The sequence below is a fragment of the Oryctolagus cuniculus genome, chromosome X (genome assembly GCF_051225735.1).
Source record: "Oryctolagus cuniculus isolate XC-2025 breed Fujian yellow rabbit chromosome X, ASM5122573v1, whole genome shotgun sequence".
Classification (NCBI taxonomy): Eukaryota; Metazoa; Chordata; class Mammalia; order Lagomorpha; family Leporidae; genus Oryctolagus; species Oryctolagus cuniculus.
Window position 1 is genome coordinate 107,458,117 of NC_142888.1, and position 20,616 is coordinate 107,478,732.

Consider the following 20,616-nt stretch of genomic DNA (forward strand, 5'->3'; position numbering starts at 1 on the left):
GTTGTGGGCATCTGATGAATGAACCAGTGGATGGAAGATTTTTCTCTCCTTCTTTCAAATAAAACGAAAAATAAAAATTAAAAAAATCAAACCAAAAAATAAAATAAAATCAAGTATATCCTAGCAGGGAAAAATTAGTTTTAAAAAATCCCCTCAATCAATTGCCTATAAAAAGGCAAGCTTAGTATTAACTACTTGAAATATTTTCTATAAAAGATGTTATAGGACATAAAACTTTAAGAATAACCTTTTACTACAATTTACTACAGTAAAATTCCACGGAAAACTACAATACTGCACCCTTACCTGTAATTTTTTTTGCCATAGCAAAAATGTGGTTTTTCATATTTTTGAACAGAGTTAAAGTATTCACAGTTAAAAAGAAAAATTACAATAAAAATATTAAGAAGTCATTCCTGGGTAAAAGTTTAAAATTAAAAAAAAAAAATCAGTGCTATTGGGCTGGCGCTGTGGCACAGCGGGTTAAAGCACTGGCCTGAAGCGCCAGCATCCCAAATGGGCACCGGTTCTAGTCCTGGCTGCTCCTCTGCCAATCCAGCTCTCTAAGGCCTGGGATAGCAGAGGAGGATGGCCCAAGTCCTTGGGCCCCTGCACCCACGTGGGAGACCTGGAAGAAGCTCCTAGCTCCTGGCTTTGGATTGGCATAGCTCTGGCCATTGTGGCCATCTGGGGAGTGAACCAGTGGATGGAAGACCTCTTTCTCTGCTTCTACCTCTAACTCTGTCTTTCAAATAAATAAATCTTTAAAAAAAAAAAACCAGTGCTATTAACACTGCTGAAATACATTTTTTTTGACAGGCAGAGTGGACAGTGAGAGAGTGAGAGAGTGAGAGAGAGAGAGAGAGAGAGACAGACAAAGGTCTTCCTTTTCCGTTGGTTCACCCTCCAATGGCCGCCGTGTTTTTTTGCAGCCGGTGCACCATGCTGATGTGAAGTCAGGAGCTTCTGGTCTCCCATGCGGGTGCAGGGCCCAAGGACTTGGGCCATTCTCCACTGCACTCCCGGGCCACAGCAGAGAGCTGGCCTGGAAGAGGGGCAACCGGGACAGAATCCAGCGCCCCAACCGGGACTAGAATCTGGGGTGCTGGCACCGCAGGCGGAGGATTAGCCTACTGAGCCGTGGCGCCAGCCTGAAATACATCCTTGAAAATGGTTAAAATGACAAAATTTATGTTAGATGTATTTTACTACAGTAAAAAAAAAAACTTGAGTAGAAAGATGGTAATTGACAGAACATCCTGAAGATAGGTAAGGAATAAAGACTAATTATCAGCAGGTTCATTACTACAAAAGTCACTTGTAGAGATTCTGATGATGAATTTCAAATAGCATACCCAAACAACAAGTGGCCGTTCAAAATGGCTTTCTGTATGTTTTAAAGTACATTTAGGAAGCTCTAATTTTAGAGTATAAAAACCACTCCTGATTCAGTTAAATGAATTTAGCACCTGCCTACCTTTGTGGTTATTAAGATCACAAAGGGTACTTTTACTAGCCTTTAAAATTAAAGAAACTAGTAAAGTATAAATGGTGAGCATTAAAAGCTGGAAGGAGAAGTGCATGACAAAGAAGTTAAAAGCTTTCAGTCTGCAGACCAAGCAACCAGGCTTCCATATAAGAAGCAAAGTGATGTTTCTAGTTATGTCATGCAATTGACACCTTTTACATGAAACTATTAGAAAATAATTCAAGACATTTTAACAATGGAAATTTTATTAAAAAAATAAGTAACATCAAAACTGTTCAGCAAATCTATATTCAATGTAGCCAAAATAAATACCAAATTAAAAAATACACATATATATATATAGGCAAGAAACAAGTGCATTTTTTGGTCCCAATACTTTTGAATATATTATCTTTATCCAAAAGAATTAATGGCTAAGATATTACGTATTAGATATTTGTAACTTTAAAACTTGTTTTAAAGTCTGAAATAAGATTTTACCAATTCTTTGTCTTTTGAATTCATAATCCCTAAAATAGAAATGATAGTCCCAAGATAGAGCATGTTATAATATCAAACGGTCTGAACAGGTATCAAATTAAGAAGCTACATGTATTAACTACATGAAATTTGCAGAGAATTTTATGAAATGTCTTGGAGTTCTTAACAGAAACAAAACAAACAAAAGGCATAAAAAGAAAAGTACAAAGGAGACATAACGAAATGAACATCAATAAATTTGATGAATGACACAAAACAAAGCTACCAAAATTAAAGTTGCAAAAATTACAAATCTGAATATTAGTATTGCTGAAAATTCTTAGCATTAATACTGAATAAAACTTTAAATGCAATAATAACTTATGTTGGCAAAGTAAATTTATAAACTTTGGTTTTCTGAGAATAAGAAAGCAATCTTGCTTCCTTATAGGACCAAAATTTTTATATTCCTTAGACTGCATGCATGCTAGATTATTAAAGGGCAGCAGCCAAAATGATTGAACTTTAACTTGGGTGTTGAAAGACTGATTTCATGGTCTTGTCTTGGTTAGAATCAACTCTCATGCTTAAGATCAAGTGTCAAAACCCTCAGTGGGAAGTTGTGCTCAATTTGGTGGGCTCTGAGGTCATCTCTGGCCAAATCAGCATCAGCCTTATGGGAGGCCAGTCAGGTAGCAAGGGACTCTCCTTGCGGACTTTCTTAAGGCCACGAACTAGAGGTCTCACAGTCAAATAATTCACATTCCGTGGAAAGAGAGAACAGGCATCAGGTGTGTCCATTGAAGGGGGACACTGTCCAGGAGTACCCTGGACATTTTTTGAAATTTCTGTGTTGCTTCTGCATCTGAAAAATATGAAAAATAGAACAATGACAGACAAAGAGGGAAAAACAGCTATCTGACTTAAAATGTAAGACTTATAAGAAAGACAATAAACGATGAACAGTTGGTATTGTTTGTAATGTAATATTCTGAAGGCAAATGCAAGAGAGAAAAACAAATTATTTTAAGTAAGCAAGGAAAGACTATAGCAACAAAAGTTAGTTTTGGAGAGAGCCAACTGGAGGAAGAAAAACACGTTAAGTATGTTAACTTGACAGAGATAAGGTGGAGTATCAATCTAGAGCCATCCGAAAGCTGAAAAGAGCCAGGAGAGCTAGTGTTATGAACTCAGTTTTTAATAGCCTTCAGGTGAGAATACACTTTAGCACTTTGAACTTAGAAAACTGCCTTTGTGTAAGAAAATACTTCAGAACTTTGAACTTAGGACATTCCAACTTGTCTTGCACCAGGTTGCACGAACACCACAGAGCAGGAATCTATTTCAACAAGCAGCTTTAAAAATAAAAACAAAATAAAATACTTTAATATTTCTCATTTCTATTAATGATATATTAAAAATGCATTGAGTGAAAGTTAAACTTACTGAGAAGTGGGTTCAGAAGTTGAGGTACTTTCTGTAACTGAAATAAGAAGAAGAGTTTTACACTTTTGGTATATGTGAAGACCCAGACTTGATTTAATACATAAGGGCCCATGAAAATATTGAAATAAATACCAGAAGTCCAAAGTTACACTTATATATACATACCATTCTCTATTATAACTTGGCAAGTATGAGTTCTACGCCGATTTAAGTGTTTAGCCATTTGATCTAAGCTGGAAGAATTAGTTAGGAAATCACATTTAAGGCACACTAGAGTAATGCCCCTATGGGAAAAAAAGAGAAGATAAAATAATCAGAAAAATGTTCTTATCTTTTATGGAAATCCACACGCAGGTTCAATAATTATTTTCCCAGAGTCCATGTTCTTCAATGTGATATAATATCACCTCAACACCCTAACCCAGGTTATTATTAAATCCATCCTAACTACCATAATAGCCTTAACCAGTCTATGTGCTTCATGTGCTACAATTTACCTTGTCTATTTCTCCAAATTAGTGTTCCTTCTATACCCTTGATTTTATTCAAAACATCCATGGTTTCCCCAAAGTCCTACAAGTTAAAATTAAGTCTAAACTTCCTGGTATTAAGATATTCCACAATCTGGATCTAAGCTTAAAATGATTCCCCCAGACTAATCTCATATACTATGTTATTTGAACTTCATGTTTCATCCAAATTGTACTATTCACAAGAATGCATATGCTTGGTGCCTCTTCCTTTCTATTCTTTCATTCACGCTATTTCTTCAAATTGGAATGCTATGCCTCTTCTCATAAGCAGAAACCTTTCTCTCCCTTCAAGTCATAAACTCACTGTACTCATTACAAACCTCCTTGTATTAGTGTAGTTATTTGTGTTCATACCACATCTCTCTAATTGTACATTTCTTGTATGTTGGTACCAAGCCTTCTTCATCATTGTCATCTGTACAGGACCTGCTATATTGTGTTATATGTGATGGGTGTACAATAAATAGCTAAAGACTGAACATTTCAACAGTAATGAAATTTTATATACTTTTTGTAATAGAAATATTATTCCATAGAATTACAAATATGGTAAGTTCCACACACAGAAATCAACCAGTTTTCCACTTAAATTTGAGACTAACCCAAGTTGAAAAAACAGTACCTCAGATATTTAAAATAAAGTTAATTTAAAAATCATGCACACAATTGAGCTTGACAATGAGTTAAAAAAAGTATCATCTTTTTAAAATCCAATGTTGGGGTGCTTTAAAGTATTACAATTTTCAACAGAGAAAATGAAAAAAGATCAATTAGTTACCTGGAAGCTCCAGAATGCTTCTTAAGAGTACGTAACTGTTTACTTGGATAGCTGGCATGACTGCTGGAGATACAAAACAATATTTTATTAGTTTTGTCTAATAAGTCATATTAATTTTATGAACATGGTTTGAATAGTCTTAACTTCTAGGTTTTACTGATCATGACCTTAATAATACAATTCTGTTTGTCACTGCTATGGTCTCTGAATGTTTGTGATCCCCTCCCATTAATGTTAAAATCCAAACTCCCAAGGTGATAGTATTAGGAGGTGGTGGACTTTGGGAAGTGATTGGCTCAATAGAGCTTAGTGTCCTTATAAAGGAGTTCCCAGAGAGATAACCTGCCCCTTCCACCATGTGAGGATGCAGTGATAAGGCAGTGCTTATGAGGAAGGAACCCTCACCAGTCACCCAAAACAGCTATCACCATAATTGTGCACTTTCTCAGCTTCCAGAATGTGAGAAATAAATTTCTGTTGTTTATAAGCTTACCAGTCTATTATTTTGCTATAGCAGCCCAAACGGACCAAAACAGCCATCTTGGTTTAATTCAAAATTTTTATCTTACATTCCATTTTGCCTGTAGTGTATTTTCTAATGACTTATTTCCCTGAGAATATTCTTAGATGATCAGTACCTCAACCACTATATAAAAAAAAAGAACACTCCAAAGAGTTAAAAACGTAGATAATCAAATAAAACTTTTCCAGTTATTAAGAGTAAAAACAATTTAAAAGCCATTTGCTAATAATGTATTTTGAAATAGGAATCTTTATGAATGGTACTCATTTGTTACTTTCTAATCTTAACATGCTTGGAAAGGGAGATAATCTGATTCTAGATGTAAATGCTACTTGAGCTAAATGGTATTGCTAAACATCAGAAAATCAAATGTTTAAAGAGCCCTTTTCAGTTACTAGGAAAACTTTTTTTTTTGACAGGCAGAGTGGACAGTGAGAGAGACAGAGAGAAAGGTCTTCCTTTTCCGTTGGTTCACCCCCCAATGGCCACTGCGGCCGGCGCACCATGCTGATCCGAAGCCAGGAGCCAGGTGCTTCTCCTGGTCTCCCACGTGGGTTCAGGGCCCAAGGACTTGGGCCATCCTCCACTGTACTCCAGGGCCACAGCAGAGAGCTGGACTGGAAGAGGAGCAACTGGGACAGAATCCAGCATCCCAACAGGGACTAGAACCTGGGGTGCCGGCGCCGCAGGCGGAGGATTAGCCTATTGAGCTGCGGCGCCAGCCAGGACAACTTTTAAAGAAAGCAAGTTTAGGGGCCAGCACTGTGGCGTAGCGGGTAAAGCCGCCACCCCATGTGGGCTCCGGTTCAAGACCTGAGTGCTCCACTTCCGATCCAGCTTCTCTGTTGTGGCCTGGGAAAGCAGTGGAAGATGGCCCAAGTCCTTTGGTCCTGCACCTGCATGGGAGACCCAGAAGAAGCTCCTGGGGCTCCTGCCTTCGGATTGGTGCAGCTCCGGCTGTTGTGGCCAATTGGGGAGTGAACCAAAGGATGGGAGACCTCAATCTCTCTCTCTCTCTCTCTCTCTGCCTCTCCTCTCTAACTCTGACTTTCAAAATAAATAAATCTTAAAAAAAAAAAAGAAAGCAAATTTAAGGAGGCGGAGTTCATGAGTTAGAACAATGCTTCTCCTATGCTTGGGAGCAGAACTGTGCAGGCAATGGTAATAGCTTTAATATCAAATTTTAAATTAACAAGGAAAGCTTTCCTATGTTAGAAAACCAGACAGGATTAGCCAAGATTAAACTAGCAAGTGTTACTAAGAGTGTGGTCCATGTGCCAGTGGCATCAGCATCACTTGGAGCTTGTTAGAAATACAAAGTCTCATGTCTCACTGGAAACTTCCTGATTAAACCTGTAGCAGTGGAGCCCAGAAATCAATTTTAACCAATTTTCCATCTCATTATTATACAAGCTACAGTTTGAGAAATATTCACTCACCCTATCTTACAGACAGACCCAATCTAGCCAAAACATGGTTAACCTCAGATACAAGAAACCATCATCAGCATGCACAAGAAAAAGATTCTGGCTAGCTATAATTCCAAGACAATAGCCTCAGAATAGGTGCCATGGTGAAAAAAAAGGAGCTACTCTTTCAAGGAGATAGTGCAGGCACATGTGAAGTAGAATAGCTGGATAGTACAGAACTCCAACAAAGGAATGATCTCTATAAGTGACCATAGTTACCAGAAACTTTTGGACGAAGGTGAACTGAGAGGGAAGGAGTGGCATATTCTGGGGAATCAGCAAGAAGAAGGAAAAGCCACTTTATTTTTAAAAATCCCATTATTTTTTAAACTGATACTTTTACTTATAACTGCTTTAAATTATTTGAAAGGGGAGGGGAGAGCAGAACAGAGGAGAGGAGAGCAGAGAGGAGAGGAAAACAGCCTAAAAGAGACATCTTGCATCCACTGGTTCACTCCCCAAATGCCTGCAACAGCCAGGGCTGGCCAGGCTGAGGTAGGAGCTTAGAACTCCATCTGGGTCTCCCACATGGATGGCAGAGACCCAACTACCTGAGCTACCTTGCTGCCTCCCAGGGTATACCTGAGCAGGAAACTGTAATCAGAAGAGGTGCTGCAACTTGAATCTAACCTTGTTTATGGGAATGTGGGCATCCCAAGCAGTCACTTAATTGCTGTGTTAAATGCCTGCCCTGGAGAAGCTACCTTAGATAGTGACTATGGAAAAACTATACTTTGGGGAAGATTAATGAATTCTGGGGGTCTATCTTCTGGCCAACAGAGTTATCATAGGTTGGGAATAAAGGTACTCTCAATCTCTGAGAAAATAAGTCTTTGGTGCATATACAGCTCAAGCCTGTGACAAAAAGTATACAACGAGTAGTGTACATTATTCAGGGGCAGGTGCCTGAGGCAATGAGACAAATAAAGCACCACTGAATTAGGAGAAAAGCAAAGAGAACTACAAGACCTTTAGAGTAGAAGTGGATGATTTCAGTTCTATCTGATGCTAATGATGAATAGGAACTCAATGTATGTGGTGACAGCACAGGGTTGGGGCTCACTGGCTATTAGACTTAAGTATGTGAAGGGAGCTTGGAGCTAACTGGGGAATGTTTGAGGGTAGAATGAGGCTGAAGGTCATCCTGTAAGACGTTTGGGGAACCTACAGAAAATGGGACAGGAGAGGACAGAAAGACATGTGTGTTTACAACAAAAAAATATTTTCGAATTTAATTCCTTATAAATTAAGGACAGAATTTAAACCCCATTAGGATAGTCATGTGTTTGGCACAGAGTAAGAGACCAATATTGCTTCCAGCAGTACATTGAGGGAAAGGATGGCTGGGCCCTGGTTTGGAACAACCACGGTATGGGTGCAGAATCACTGTAGTAGTGGGGAGGCAGAATGGAAAACTGCAGAAAGTGGGTTCTCAGGAAGCCATGATACATGTGGCAGATCAAGAGAACTCCATGGGCTTCACAAACTTGGGACTGGATTATTTCCAGCTGGTATCCCATGTTCATGCAAATAGTACCCTGAGACAGCCTGAGCTTAAAGGATATTGGGGTGAAAGTGGTTTGAATCCTAGACAATGTTTGACTACATTTTTTTCTTTACAGATGTCACTGAGTCAAAGGTGAAAATATCAAATAGTTAGAAATGATGAATTGGATCTTAGGAAACTCAGCATTGGAACTGGAGGATTTATAGTTAAAAGATAAGATAAAATTCTGAGAGTAGCTAAGGTACCAAGAAAGGGATTTATAAAGGGGCAAGAAGAGTTGAAGGAAGAAAAATGGTGGTAATAGCTTCACAGAAGAGTTTAAAAAATGAGTGATTAAAATTGTCAGACACACAAAAGAAGTCACAGAAGGGTGTTAAAATGAAAAACAGGGGCTGGCGTTGTGGTGTGATAGGTAAAGCCACCACCTGCAATGCAAGCAACCCATATGGGGGCTGGTTCAATTCCTGTCTGTTCCACTTTAGATCCAGCTCCCTGCTAATGTTCTGGGAAAGCAGTGGAAGATGGCTCAAGTGCTTGGACCCCTGCATCCATATAGGAGGTCCAGAAGCAGCTCCTGGCTTCTAGCTTTGGTCTGGCCCAGCTCTGGCCATTGTGGCCATTTGGGGAGTGAATCAGTGGATGGAAGACCTCTCTCTGTCCCGCCCTCTATGTAACTCTTCTTTAAAGTAAAATAAATCTTACAAAAAAAATGACTTAGGATATAAATGATCCTAAGACAAATGCAAAGTAGCATTCTCAGATAACCTTGAGGGTGAAGTGCACTATAAAATTGGATTGGTGCTGCCGGGCTGGAAAGGGGGGGGTGTCAAGACCATGAAAGTCATAGGGCAAGAAAATTCAAGGTAAATGTTGTATATTGCAAAGTAAAAGGGGATGGTGGTAAGAAAAGGGCTACAACAAATTAGAGGTAGATGTGAAGTGCTAGTATTAAAGAAGTTGAAGTATCATGAGGTTAGGCTGATCATCAAGGGGAAAAAGTCTTTATGAGCTAGGTGCTGAAGCCATCAAAAAAATGCCTAGGTTCAAGTTCTGGCTTGACTTCTTGACTTTTTTTTTTGACAGGCAGAGTGGACAGTGAGAGAGACAGAGAGAAAGGTCTCCCTTTGCCGTTGGTTCACCCTCCAATGGCCGCCGCGGCTGATCCAATGGCAGGAGCCAGGTACTTCTCCTGGTCTCCCATGGGGTGCAGGGCGCAAGGACTTGGGCCATCCTCCACTGCACTCCCTGGCCACAGCAGAGAGCTGGCCTGGAAGAGGGGCAACCGGGACAGAATCCAGCGCCCTGACCAGGACTAGAACCCAGTGTGCCGGCGCCACAAGGCGGAGGATTAGCCTAGTGAGCTGCGGCGCCGGCCTCTGGCTTGACTCTTAATTCCAGCTTCCTTCTGATGCACACCTGGGAGGGAGCAGGTGATGGCTCAAGAAGTGGGTCCCTGCCACCCATGTGGAAGATTCAGATTGAGTTACTGGTTTCTGTCTTCAGCCTGGTCTAGCCCTGGCTGTTGGGGGCATTTGGAAGCAAACCAGCAGAGGGGAGACCACTGTCTTTTTCTTTAATAACATATCTAGATTTAAGAAAGATTTATTTGAAAGGCGGGGGGGGGGGGGGGAGACAGACACAGAGGGAGAGGGAGGGAGAAAATGAATCTGGTTTTTGTTTTCCATACAGTGGTTCACTCCTCCTAAATGGCTGCAAAAACTGGCGATGGGCTGGGCCAGGCTGAAGTGAGGAGTCAGGAACTCCATCCAGGTTTTCCACCATCAGTGGCAGGGGCTCATGCACTTGGGCCACCTTCTGCTGCTTTCCTAGGTACATTAGCAGGGAGCTAGATCAGAAGGGTAGCATCCAGGACTTGAATTGGCACTCATTTGGGATGCCAGTGTCACAGACTGAGGTTTAACCCACTGTGCCACAATGCTGGACTCTCTATGCCTTCCAAATAAAAAATAATTAAACAATGTTTAAAATGTGGGCAAATCCTTCAAAGTGATAGTTGACTAGGACCAGAAAGTAACAGAGATCTTATGATCTTCAAGAAGACTGATTTTTTTTAAAGATTTTTATTTATTTGAAAGTCAGAGTTACACAGGGAGAAGGAGAGGCAGAGAGAGAGTGAGGTATTCCATCTATTGGTTCACTCCCCAGTTGGCCACAATGGCTGGAGCTGTGCCGATCCGAAGCCAGGAGCTTCTTCCAGGTCTCCCATGTGGGAACAGGGGCCCACGGACTTGGGCCATTTTTTACTGCTTTCCCAGGCCATAGCAGAGAGCTGGATCGGAAGTGGAGCAGCCAGGACTAGAATTGGCGCCCATATGGGATGCTGGCGCTTCAGGCCAGGGCGTTAACCCGCTGCGCCACAGCACCGGCCCCTTTTCCTTGTTATACCTCATTTCTAACCAAAAATAAATTAATTATTAAAATTCAGAGTTTCATTTATCATATTTATATCTGAGCACTTTTGGATTATTTTCTTGAAAATCCATCTGGAAGGAATAATAAGACACTACTAATGAGGTCCAAATCAAAGTAGTGTGGGCTCTGAAGTCTTTTGCTGGTATGAAGTACACAGGTATTCAAATAACAGAAGTTAGATGGAGGTATAAAATGGAATTCCAACAGTAGTATCATGACTAGAATATTCCTATAGTCTCTCATTTCACATTTCATTTTGTGAATGCAAAGCCACATGGCTGGAAAGATGAATGGATAGATAGGCAGGGGGGAGTGGCAGAGAATAGAAGAGAGGTGAAGGAAAGGGAAGAGGAAAGAAAAACAAGAACACTTTTAGCATCATTGAAAAATTTAAAGCCTCTCCAAGTGACTGCTTTGTAGAGGTTAACACTCATGTAGACATATGTATTTGATAAATATATTGAAAACATTTAAAAATTTGTTTGAAAAGCCATTTTGAAAGACTCAAAAGAAAAAAAGTCCCATAGAAAAATTTCTCTAACAAATCCATCCTCATTTAATTATCTAACTGCGATTATAATTTTTGTCCCAGCAATTTAATGAGTTAACTATGCTGGAAAACAATACAAGGAACATCCTAGAATCTTCTTGCTAGACACTTCCAGCTCCATGAGACACATTTGCTTCTAATAGCATAACTGTTTTCAAAAAATTCATTTTCTGAATGACAAGTGATTGGCAGTTTACATGTTTAACTTACCTCGTCATATGATTTATAAAGGCTTTTTGGCAGTTAGTGTTGTACTTGCAAAGAGTACAGCGGCTATATATACAAAAGTGGCTTACGAAGTCTTTTATTTGGGAACGACACTCAATGCACTTGTGTATCCCCTGAGGATACCTTAAGGAGACAGAAAAATGATAAAAATACATTATAAAATGAAAGTAATAAGTGAAAGTTATACTAACTTATTCATTGAAGCCAAGATGTTTAAATTAATACCTTTAAATAAAGACCTATAATTTGCAAATTCACTTTGAAACAAGCTAGAATAAGTGTAAAAAAAAAATCTAATACCAGTTAATGTTTCCCTGGAATAGAAAGGATCAAATTAACCAACTCTGGTATCACAGGACTGAATGTAAGATTAGTGTAAAACATGGAAATTACAGAATAAACAGTATCCTAAGTCATGCTCAATAATTGTATAAAAAGTTTCCTCTTTATCATTTGCTTGGCTTTTATGCCAGATAGGTAATTACACTATGTTAAGTAGGCAAGATAGCTTTTGGACATGGTAAATTGTATTAAACCAAATGCTCAAGAATAAATTAATAACGTATATCAGGAATAGAAGATATTACCTTAAGTTCTTCAAAGCTATGCTGATTGCATTTTTTCTGTTGCGGCGAGTCTTATGCTTGTAACTGGATTTCTTTCTGTCTTTAGCTGTACCTACTCCTGGCTTACTTGTACTAGGTTTATTTGCAGTGGGTGAAGCTGCACTCGTCTTAGATTTACTTGAATTAGCATTTGAAAGACTTTCAGCACTTGAATTTTTAGACTGTGGAGGTGAAACCTCAACAGAAGCACTTTGAGGACTTGAAGATGTACTTGCTTCTCTTGACGGAAGATGTTCAAATGAAGCTCGAATCGTAATCTTTTAGAAAATGAATTATTATGTTAGTATTAAAAGTATCACTGCAAGCCGTCATCTTTACGATCAATTGCTTTTTGAAAACAGTGCCAAAAATTTAATGGAAACAAAGAATAGTTTGTTGTAGCTGCTGTAAAAACTGATATCCACATGCAAAGGAATTAATTTGAACCCCCTATTTCATACTATATACAAAAATTAAATCAAGATGTATCAAAGACCAAATTTTAAGAGCCAAAACTAGAACTTTTAGAAGTATAGGGGCTGGCACCATGGCTCACTTGGTTAATCCTCTGCCTGTAGAGCCGGCATCCCATACGGGCTCCGGGTTCTAGTCCCGGTTGCTCCTCTTCCACTCCAGCTCTCTGCTGTGGCCTGGGAAGGCAGTGGAGGATGGCCCAAGTGCTTGGGCACCTGCACCCGCATGGGAGACCAGGAAGAAGAACCTGGCTCCTGGCTTCAGATCGGAAAAGTTCCGGCTGTGGTGGCCATTTGGGGGGTGAACCAACGGAAGACCTCTTTCTCTCTAACTCTGTCAAATAAATAAAAATTACATAAGAAAAAAAAGAAAGTATAGGAATAAATTCTCATGACCATAGTTAGGCAATGGTTTCTCAAATTTGTCACCAATAGCACAAGCCAATAAAGAAAAAAATAGAGGAATAGGCATTTCTTCAAAAGAAGATATAAATACTAAACATAAGAGTTATCACATGGCCCAGCAATTTCACTCCTGGGTATATCTCCAAGAGAAATGAAAACATCTGTCCACACAAAAACTTACAAGAATTTTTGTAACAGCATTAGTCATACTTGTCAAAGAGAGGAAACAACCCAACCCAATTGCCTATCAACTGATGCATGGGCAGACTGGAATATCCATAAAATGGAATGTTATTCAGCCATAAAAAAGAATTTACTGAAACACGTTGCAACATAGATGAACTTCGCAGACCTTAGAAAACAAACTAATCCTCAAAGATAATATATTGTATGATTCCATTTAAATCAAAGTTCCAGAATAGGAAAATCCATAGGGATCAAAAATAGATTTAAGTTTGCATGGGCCTGGTGAGGGAAAACAGGGAGTTATGGCTAATGGATATGGGGTTTCCTCTGGGTATGATAAAAAATGTTTTAAAATCGATTGTTGGGGGGCCAGTGCTGTGGCGTAGTGGGGAGAAGCTGCCACCTGCAGTGCTGGCATCCCTGTTGATGCCAGTTGGAGTCCTGGATGTTCCACTTCCAATCCAGCTCTCTGCTATGGTCTGGGAAGGCAGTGGAGGATGGCCCAGGCCCTTGGGCCCCTACACCCACATGATAGACCAGGACGGGGCTCCTGGCTCCAGCCATTACAGTCATCTGGGGAATGAACCAGAGAATGGAAGACCTCTCTCTCTGCCTCTCTGTAACTCTGCTTTTCAATAAATAAATCTTTAAAAAAACTGATTGTGGTGATATTTTCACAACTCTGAATATGCTAAAAATTACTGAATTATACACTTCAATGGATGAATTATACTCTATAAATTATATCTTAAAGTTGTTACTAAAAATCACTAATACAAGAAGTTAATATTTTGAAAATAGCATATAATATGAATTACAATCAGGTAGATCTATTTATTCTAAATGGTTATATCAATTAAATGAAATTTGATACTTACTATGGTAGTTTTAAATACAGTATTTATATATTATCACAGATATTAATAATTAAGAGTTAGTACAAACCAAATATCAAAATTTTTAAAAATCTTTAAAAGATTTTTAAAGATTCATTTACTTATTTGAAATTCATAATTACACTGAGAAGGACAGACAGACAGAGCCTCTGCTTCACTCCCCAGATGGCTGCAACAGCCAAGGCTAGGCCAGTCCAAAGCCAAGAGCCAGTTCTTTCAGGTCTCCCACATGGATTGCAGGGGTCTAAATACTTGTGCTATCTTTAGCTGCTTTTCCCAGGCCATTAACAGGGAGTTGGATCAGAAGTGCAGCACCAGGACACCAACCGTTGTTCATATGGGATGCTGGCCTCGCAGGCAAAGGCTTTACCTGCCATGCCACAATGCCAGCCTGTCTATGGATATTTTTAATCTACTGTATAACCAAAAAGCTTTCACAAATACAGGGGTCAACATTTAAATCTCAAAGCCTGAAATAACTGTGGGAAAGGCCTGCATTACCCTTTGATAACTAGAAAATAGATTTCCAATAAATGTGACCTCTTTCTAGGGGCTCACTAGGCAGGATTTCTGCTTCCCAAAGTTATGGTGGGTAATACATCAATTCATTATACAGCATGGAGATTTTAACAATGTCAATAATTTAGTTAAAGGGAGCCAATGTAAAATGTATTATCTAGTAATTGGAAAGGAAATAATTATACCCAGTGGTTAATGATGGAAAACACAGTTGCCTAATAATGTTATCTTTAATCATTTAACTATATTGTCCTCATGTATTTGAGGAGCAGTCTATGTAAAGTCCTGAGATACATGTGGTTTGGTATCATACAAAAGCACTGGACTAGGAGTCAAAAGACTTGAGGTTAAATCTTAATACTGCCTCTTCCTAGTGATGTGAAACTGAATAAGGAATTTATTCTCTCTAAGCCTCCTCATGTATCATGGGAATCCTTGCCTCACCTACCTTATTGCATCACCACATGGATCAAATAACAGAATATGAAAAAGCTGAAAGCTTAGTTCTAAAGTGGTATAAGAAATTCAGAGTAATATTTATTATTATTACTAGTGGTATATTAACAAAAAGGGAAGATGAGACGACTACATTGCTCACATTAATATTCTGTGTATCTATTTTCAACATGGGATGAATGTATGCAAGGAAGGACATTGGTTAATTTCTCACTCTAGCTGTCCAGAGCATTGCTTTACATTATTTTAGTTAATTCAAATACCAGTCATACATTCAAAGGTAGGTACTCAAATATAAATATTTTAGGATTATTCTACTTGGGATTATTTATCCCTCTACTATAGCAGATTCCCTAGAGCTAACTTTATCTAAAGAACTCAGAGAAAATGTATATGTAAGGAAACAGTAAAAAAGAAATTTGTAGTCAGATGTGTGCTTGCTCACTAACAGCAGCAATAAACTTGTTTCTCAGTAGATTCAAGTAATACCAATTACAACACCTCTATGTCATTCAAGGGGCTGTGATGGATCCTGGGGTTAAAGATAAATTCAACATAATACCTAATCTCAAACACCTTATCACCTAACAGCTGAAACAGACATATACTGCCAACTGGAGTAGCTTAAAAAGCCTATAGAATATTGAAACATCACATTGACTTGGTCTACAATCAATCGAGTTGCACTCACTGTGAAGGAATACTGCTCCAGCAAAGCACACAATCAACAGAAAAAACAATGGTTAGAAGTTTTTCTTTCCAAGCATAAGAATAAAAACTAAAATTAAGGTTGTAATAATAATCTGAAGTTAATTTTTCATATTATTTTCAATAGGTTTCTATTAATCATATAAAATGTTAAAATATATCTTCTTAGGGGAGGGGGTTTGGCCTGAGCAATTAAGACATGGGTTAAGACGCCTGCGTTGGCACTGGTGCTGTGGCGTAGCGGGTAAAGCTGCCACCTGTGGTGCCAGCATCCCATATGGGTGCCAGTTCGAGTCCCGGCTGCTCTACTTCTGATCCAGCTCTCTATGGCGTGGGAAAGCAGTAGAAGATGACCCAAGTCCTTGGGCCCCTGCACCTGTGTGAGAAGACCTAGAGGAAGCTCCTGACTCCTGGCTCCTCGGATTGGTGCAGCTCTGGCCATTGCGGCTAATTGGGTAGTGAACCAGTGGAAGGAAGACCTCTCTCTCTCTCTCTCTGCAACTCTGACATTCAAATAAATAAATTTTTTTTAAAAAAAAAGATGTCTGTATCTCCTATTGGAGTGCCTGAGTTCAATCCTTGGCTGCAGCTCCCAGTTCCAGCTTCCAGCCAATGCAAACCTGGGACACAAGAGGTAATGGCTCAAGTGGTTGGGTCCCTGCCACTCATGTGGAAGACCTGGACTGAATTCCAGGCTCCTGGCTCTGGCCCCTGTTCAGCTCTAGCCATTGTGGGCATTTGGGGAGTGAACCAGCAGATGGGAGCTCTCTCTGTGCCTATTTGTAAGATTTTATGTATATGTGTGTATGTATGTATGCATGCATGTATGTATGTATTTGAAAGGCTGGAGTGACAGAAGGGAAAAGGAAGGGGGAGGTAGTAGAAGAGAGAGTCCATCTGCTGATTCACTTCCTAATTGCCCACAACAGACAGGTCTGGACCAGGAAGAAGCCAGGAGCCAAGAACCCCATCTGGATCTCCCAAATGGGTGACAGGAACTCAAGTACCTGAGTCTGACACTTCCCTGGTACATCAGCAGAGAGCTGGATTGGAAGTAGAGTACCAGAGACTTGAACTAGCATTGATATGGGATGAGAGGATCACCCAAGCAGTGGCTTAACTTGCTGTGTCACAACGCCCATCTCACTGCTTCTTGAATAAATGAAAAAATTAAGATACAATGTATTTTAAACTTACTTTTGCTCCAGGAGGCAATCCTTCTAGTTCTCTAGGCTTTATAAATGTACGATGCTCTATCTTGTGATCCATTTTTTCCTTGCAGGTCAAAAACTGCAGTCTGCATTTTGTGCATTGTTGAATTCCTTTTTTCTGTTTACATAAAGTAACAAAAGTAATGGCAGAAATACCTTCTATTACCACACATCCTGGGACCTGAAATTGCTCTTAATTCTAATATCTGAATAATTTAAAAATCAGCACTTTACCATTTCCACCATAGATATACCAAAATATTTCATTTTTAAAAGCACTCTTTGCATTAGTATGCGAGTTTCAAAAGCTTGTGTTACCCCATAAGTATTCAAGATGAAAATCATATCAATTAGGTTTCAATGGGAAAAGTTGGTAACAACTGTATGAAAGCTCTTAATTATAAATTTGAGGAATAACTATTCAAACACATGATACTGTGAAAATGAGTTTTACCATATTTTTATCCTTAAAACAAATCTTTAAGTTTTGCTCTTTCCATTTATTTTGCAAGTTGGTAAAATAAACTGAACTTTTAAAACCAAAGAAATGTGATAAAAATCTCCCAAGAAAGCTGTTATAGAAACAATTGTGCAAGTCAGTGCTATCCAACAGAACTTTCTACAATGATGACAATGTTCTATAGTCACACTCCTCAGTATGGTAGGCACTAGCTGTATGTGGTTACTGAATACTTTAATTATAGTAAGAATGATTATGAAGCTGATTTTCTTTTTTTTCTGATTAAAGATTTATTCACGAGGCTGGCACTGTGGCGTAGTGGATAAAGCCGCCGCCTGCAGTGCCAGTTTAAGTCCTGGCTGTTCCACTTCTGATCCAGGTCTCTGCTATGGCTTGGGAAACCAGCAGAAGATGGCCCAAGTCTTTGGGCCCCGGCACCCACGTGGGAGACCCGGAAGAAGCTCCTGGCTCCTGACTTTGTATTGGCTCAGCTCTGGCTGTTGTGGCTGTCTGGGGAGTGAACCAGCAGATGGAACACCTCTCTCTGCCTCTCTTCTCTCTGTGTAACTTTCTCTTTCAAATAAATAAATATTTTTTTCTTCAAGATTTATTTATTTGAAAATAGAATTGCAGAGAGAGAGTGAAAGACAGAAAGATTTTCTATCTGCTGGTTTACTCCCCAAGTGACTGCAATGGCCAGGGCTGCGCCAGGCTGAAGCCAAGAGCCAGGAAGAGCATCCAGGTCTCCCACGTGGATGGCAGGGGCCCAAGCACTTGGGACATCCTCTGCTGCCTTCCCAGGCATATCAGCAGGGAGCTGGACTGGAAGCAGTGCAGCCAAGATTTGAGTCCTATATCTCGTTAGTAAAATAATAAGATTAGGTTTGAGGAAGAACTCTGCCAAGGGGTCCTCAAACAGTACATCAGGACCAAATCTCATTTCTATTTTTATTATTGCTTTCTAACTTATAAGAACAAGTTAATTTTATGATTATCTAATGACTATCAAAAGCCATATTACTATCAGTGAATAAATTGGCCATGACAATACAATCAATAATAATATAATATAATGAGCCAAGTAGTGAAGAAACAAAACTTGATTACATAAACAGATCAGTAAATTCACTAACTTCTGATTTTGGCAAAGCACGGCTGTTCTTTCTCCCAGAAACTCCCGCTGCTTCATCATGGTTTTCAGCCCAAAGGACAGTCTATAATTTCAGGAAAAGAACCAGTTAGCATAAAATGAGAATTCAAGGGAAAGATATAAGCACTGATATTGGCATACCAGAAATTACATAGCAGAAGTGGTAAAAGATATGCAGAAAAGAAGTTACAACCCAAATACAGTTCTATGGCACAGTTCACATATCTGGCAATAAGTATCATTGCTGTTACTTTGGAACCAGCTGCTACAGAAGACCATTCTGGATCACTGATGATAGTCATATATCTTCCCATTATAAAGAGCCAGTTACAAAGTAGAAATAAGGTTTCAGGGAAAAAAGACAACAGAAGGTTATGGGTCCCCAATCTCATGTTTTAATTCAAATGTACCCTTTCCCCTGCTCTTGATAATCACCTTCAAAAGCATTCCCATTTTTACCACTCTTAGACCCTGAAATAGCCAACATAAGTATTCCACTCATCTCTTTTCTTCCAGAGTTGCTATATCTAGTCATCTTTCAGGACTTTTACCATTAATGAGCTTCAACATCATGAAAAAGAACAGGTAAAGAAAACAAGTGGAAATTTTACAAGTAATTCAGCATAAATCGTAAATTATGTCATTCAGAACAAGTCTTTCTATCTAGAACAAATTTAACCAATGTTTTCTCTCTGTATATATTTATCTTCACTAAGAAAACACAAATAACTACTAAATCTCACCTGATGCTTCATGTAATGATTCGCATAGGGGGTTGCCATTTTACTAACTTTGAGGCAAAATGGACACAACAAGTTTTTAGTGTTATCATGGGATGTTCTAAAATGAGTCTCTACATCAGAAAATGTTGATGATCTAAACTGGCAAACCTAGAAATATAATGAAGGTTTAGTTTGACACAAAAGTATTTAACTGAAATGCATTTATTTCAAAGTAGCAACAACAGATCATTTCTTTAGATTATTATTTATTACTAGTTCAGCTCTGCTGCCTATATAACCAAGAATCTCATTACTGCAAGTAATAATAAAAATCCCTAGAACAGAAAAGTTACTTTTCAAAGCTTCGGGACATATTCCAAAAACAGAGCTAGCCTTCTCTCTTCTTTTTAGTTCTTCTCTCTATCTTGACTTAAGCTTTCAGGCCCCGACACCTCTTGTTCTATGTTTTTCTGTTATATAACACAGAGTATTCTCTTCTTATAGACTTTTTTTTTACTTTTATTTAATGAATATAAATTTCCAAAGTACGGCTTATGGATTACAATGGCTTCCCCCCCATAACGTCCCTCCCACCCGCAACCCTCCCCTTTCCCATTCCCTCTCCCCTTCCATTCACATGAGGATTCATTTTCAATTCTCTTTATATACAGAAGATCAGTTTAGCATACATTAAGTAAAGATTTCAACAGTTTTCTCCCACACAGAAACATAAAGTGAAAAATAACAGATGATTTTTTAAATGATGATGAAATCAGATCAGACCTATTGTCATGTTTAATCCCAGTGAGAGTCAAGTTGGGAATTGCTAATTTCTTCTCTTTTTTTTAACAGATCAGTTTAGTATATATTAAGTAAAGATTTCAACAGTTTGTACCCCCATAGAAACACAAAGTGAAATATACTGTTTGAGTACTCATTATAGCATTAAGCCTCAATGTACAGCACATTAAGGACAGAGATCCTACATCTTCTTACAGACTTTAATTTATTTTATTTTTTTTTGACAAGCAGAGTGGACAGTGAGAGAGAGACAGAGAGAAAGGTCTTCCTTTGCTGTTGGTTCATCCTCCAATGGCCGCTGCGGCTGGCGCGATGCAGCGGGCGCACCGCGCTGATCCGATGGCAGGAGCCAGGTACTTATCCTGGTCTCCCATGGGGTGCAGGGCCCAAGGACCTGGGCCATCCTCCACTGCACTCCCGGGCCACAGCAGAGAGCTGGCCTGGAAGAGGGGCAACTGGGACAGAATCCGGCGCTCTGACCGGGACTAGAACCCGGTGTGCCAGTGCCGCAAGGCGGAGGATTAGCCTAGTGAGCCGTGGCGCTGGCTTCTTATAGACTTTAAATAGCATCCAGGCTATGTCAGTGGCAGTTTATCTTGCTTATTCATT

The 20,616-nt window shown here is 39.3% G+C and overlaps 1 protein-coding gene across 6 annotated transcripts in view; it reads right to left on the reverse strand.

Moving 5' to 3' along the window:
• Nucleotides 1-1,716: 1,716 nt before the first annotated feature.
• The window catches only part of ZNF280C (zinc finger protein 280C), a 37,352-nt gene continuing 18,452 nt past the window's right edge, over nt 1,717-20,616 (reverse strand). For 3 of the 6 annotated variants that reach the window (XM_089324566.1, XM_008273184.5, XM_070066806.2), the window contains exons 12-20: nt 19,228-19,374; nt 18,468-18,548; nt 16,861-16,992; nt 12,003-12,298; nt 11,398-11,538; nt 4,706-4,768; nt 3,560-3,678; nt 3,395-3,431; nt 1,717-3,303 (exon numbers count right to left, since the gene is read on the reverse strand). In XM_089324566.1, coding sequence (XP_089180692.1) covers nt 3,288-3,303; nt 3,395-3,431; nt 3,560-3,678; nt 4,706-4,768; nt 11,398-11,538; nt 12,003-12,298; nt 16,861-16,992; nt 18,468-18,548; nt 19,228-19,374 — 1,032 coding nt within the window. In that variant the 3' untranslated portion in view covers nt 1,717-3,287. Of the gene's footprint in view, nt 3,304-3,394; nt 3,432-3,559; nt 3,679-4,705; nt 4,769-11,397; nt 11,539-12,002; nt 12,299-12,627; nt 12,828-16,860; nt 16,993-18,467; nt 18,549-19,227; nt 19,375-20,616 lie in introns of those variants that run through there. The other 3 variants (XR_016228183.1, XM_089324565.1, XM_089324567.1) reach the window with 2 other exon arrangements.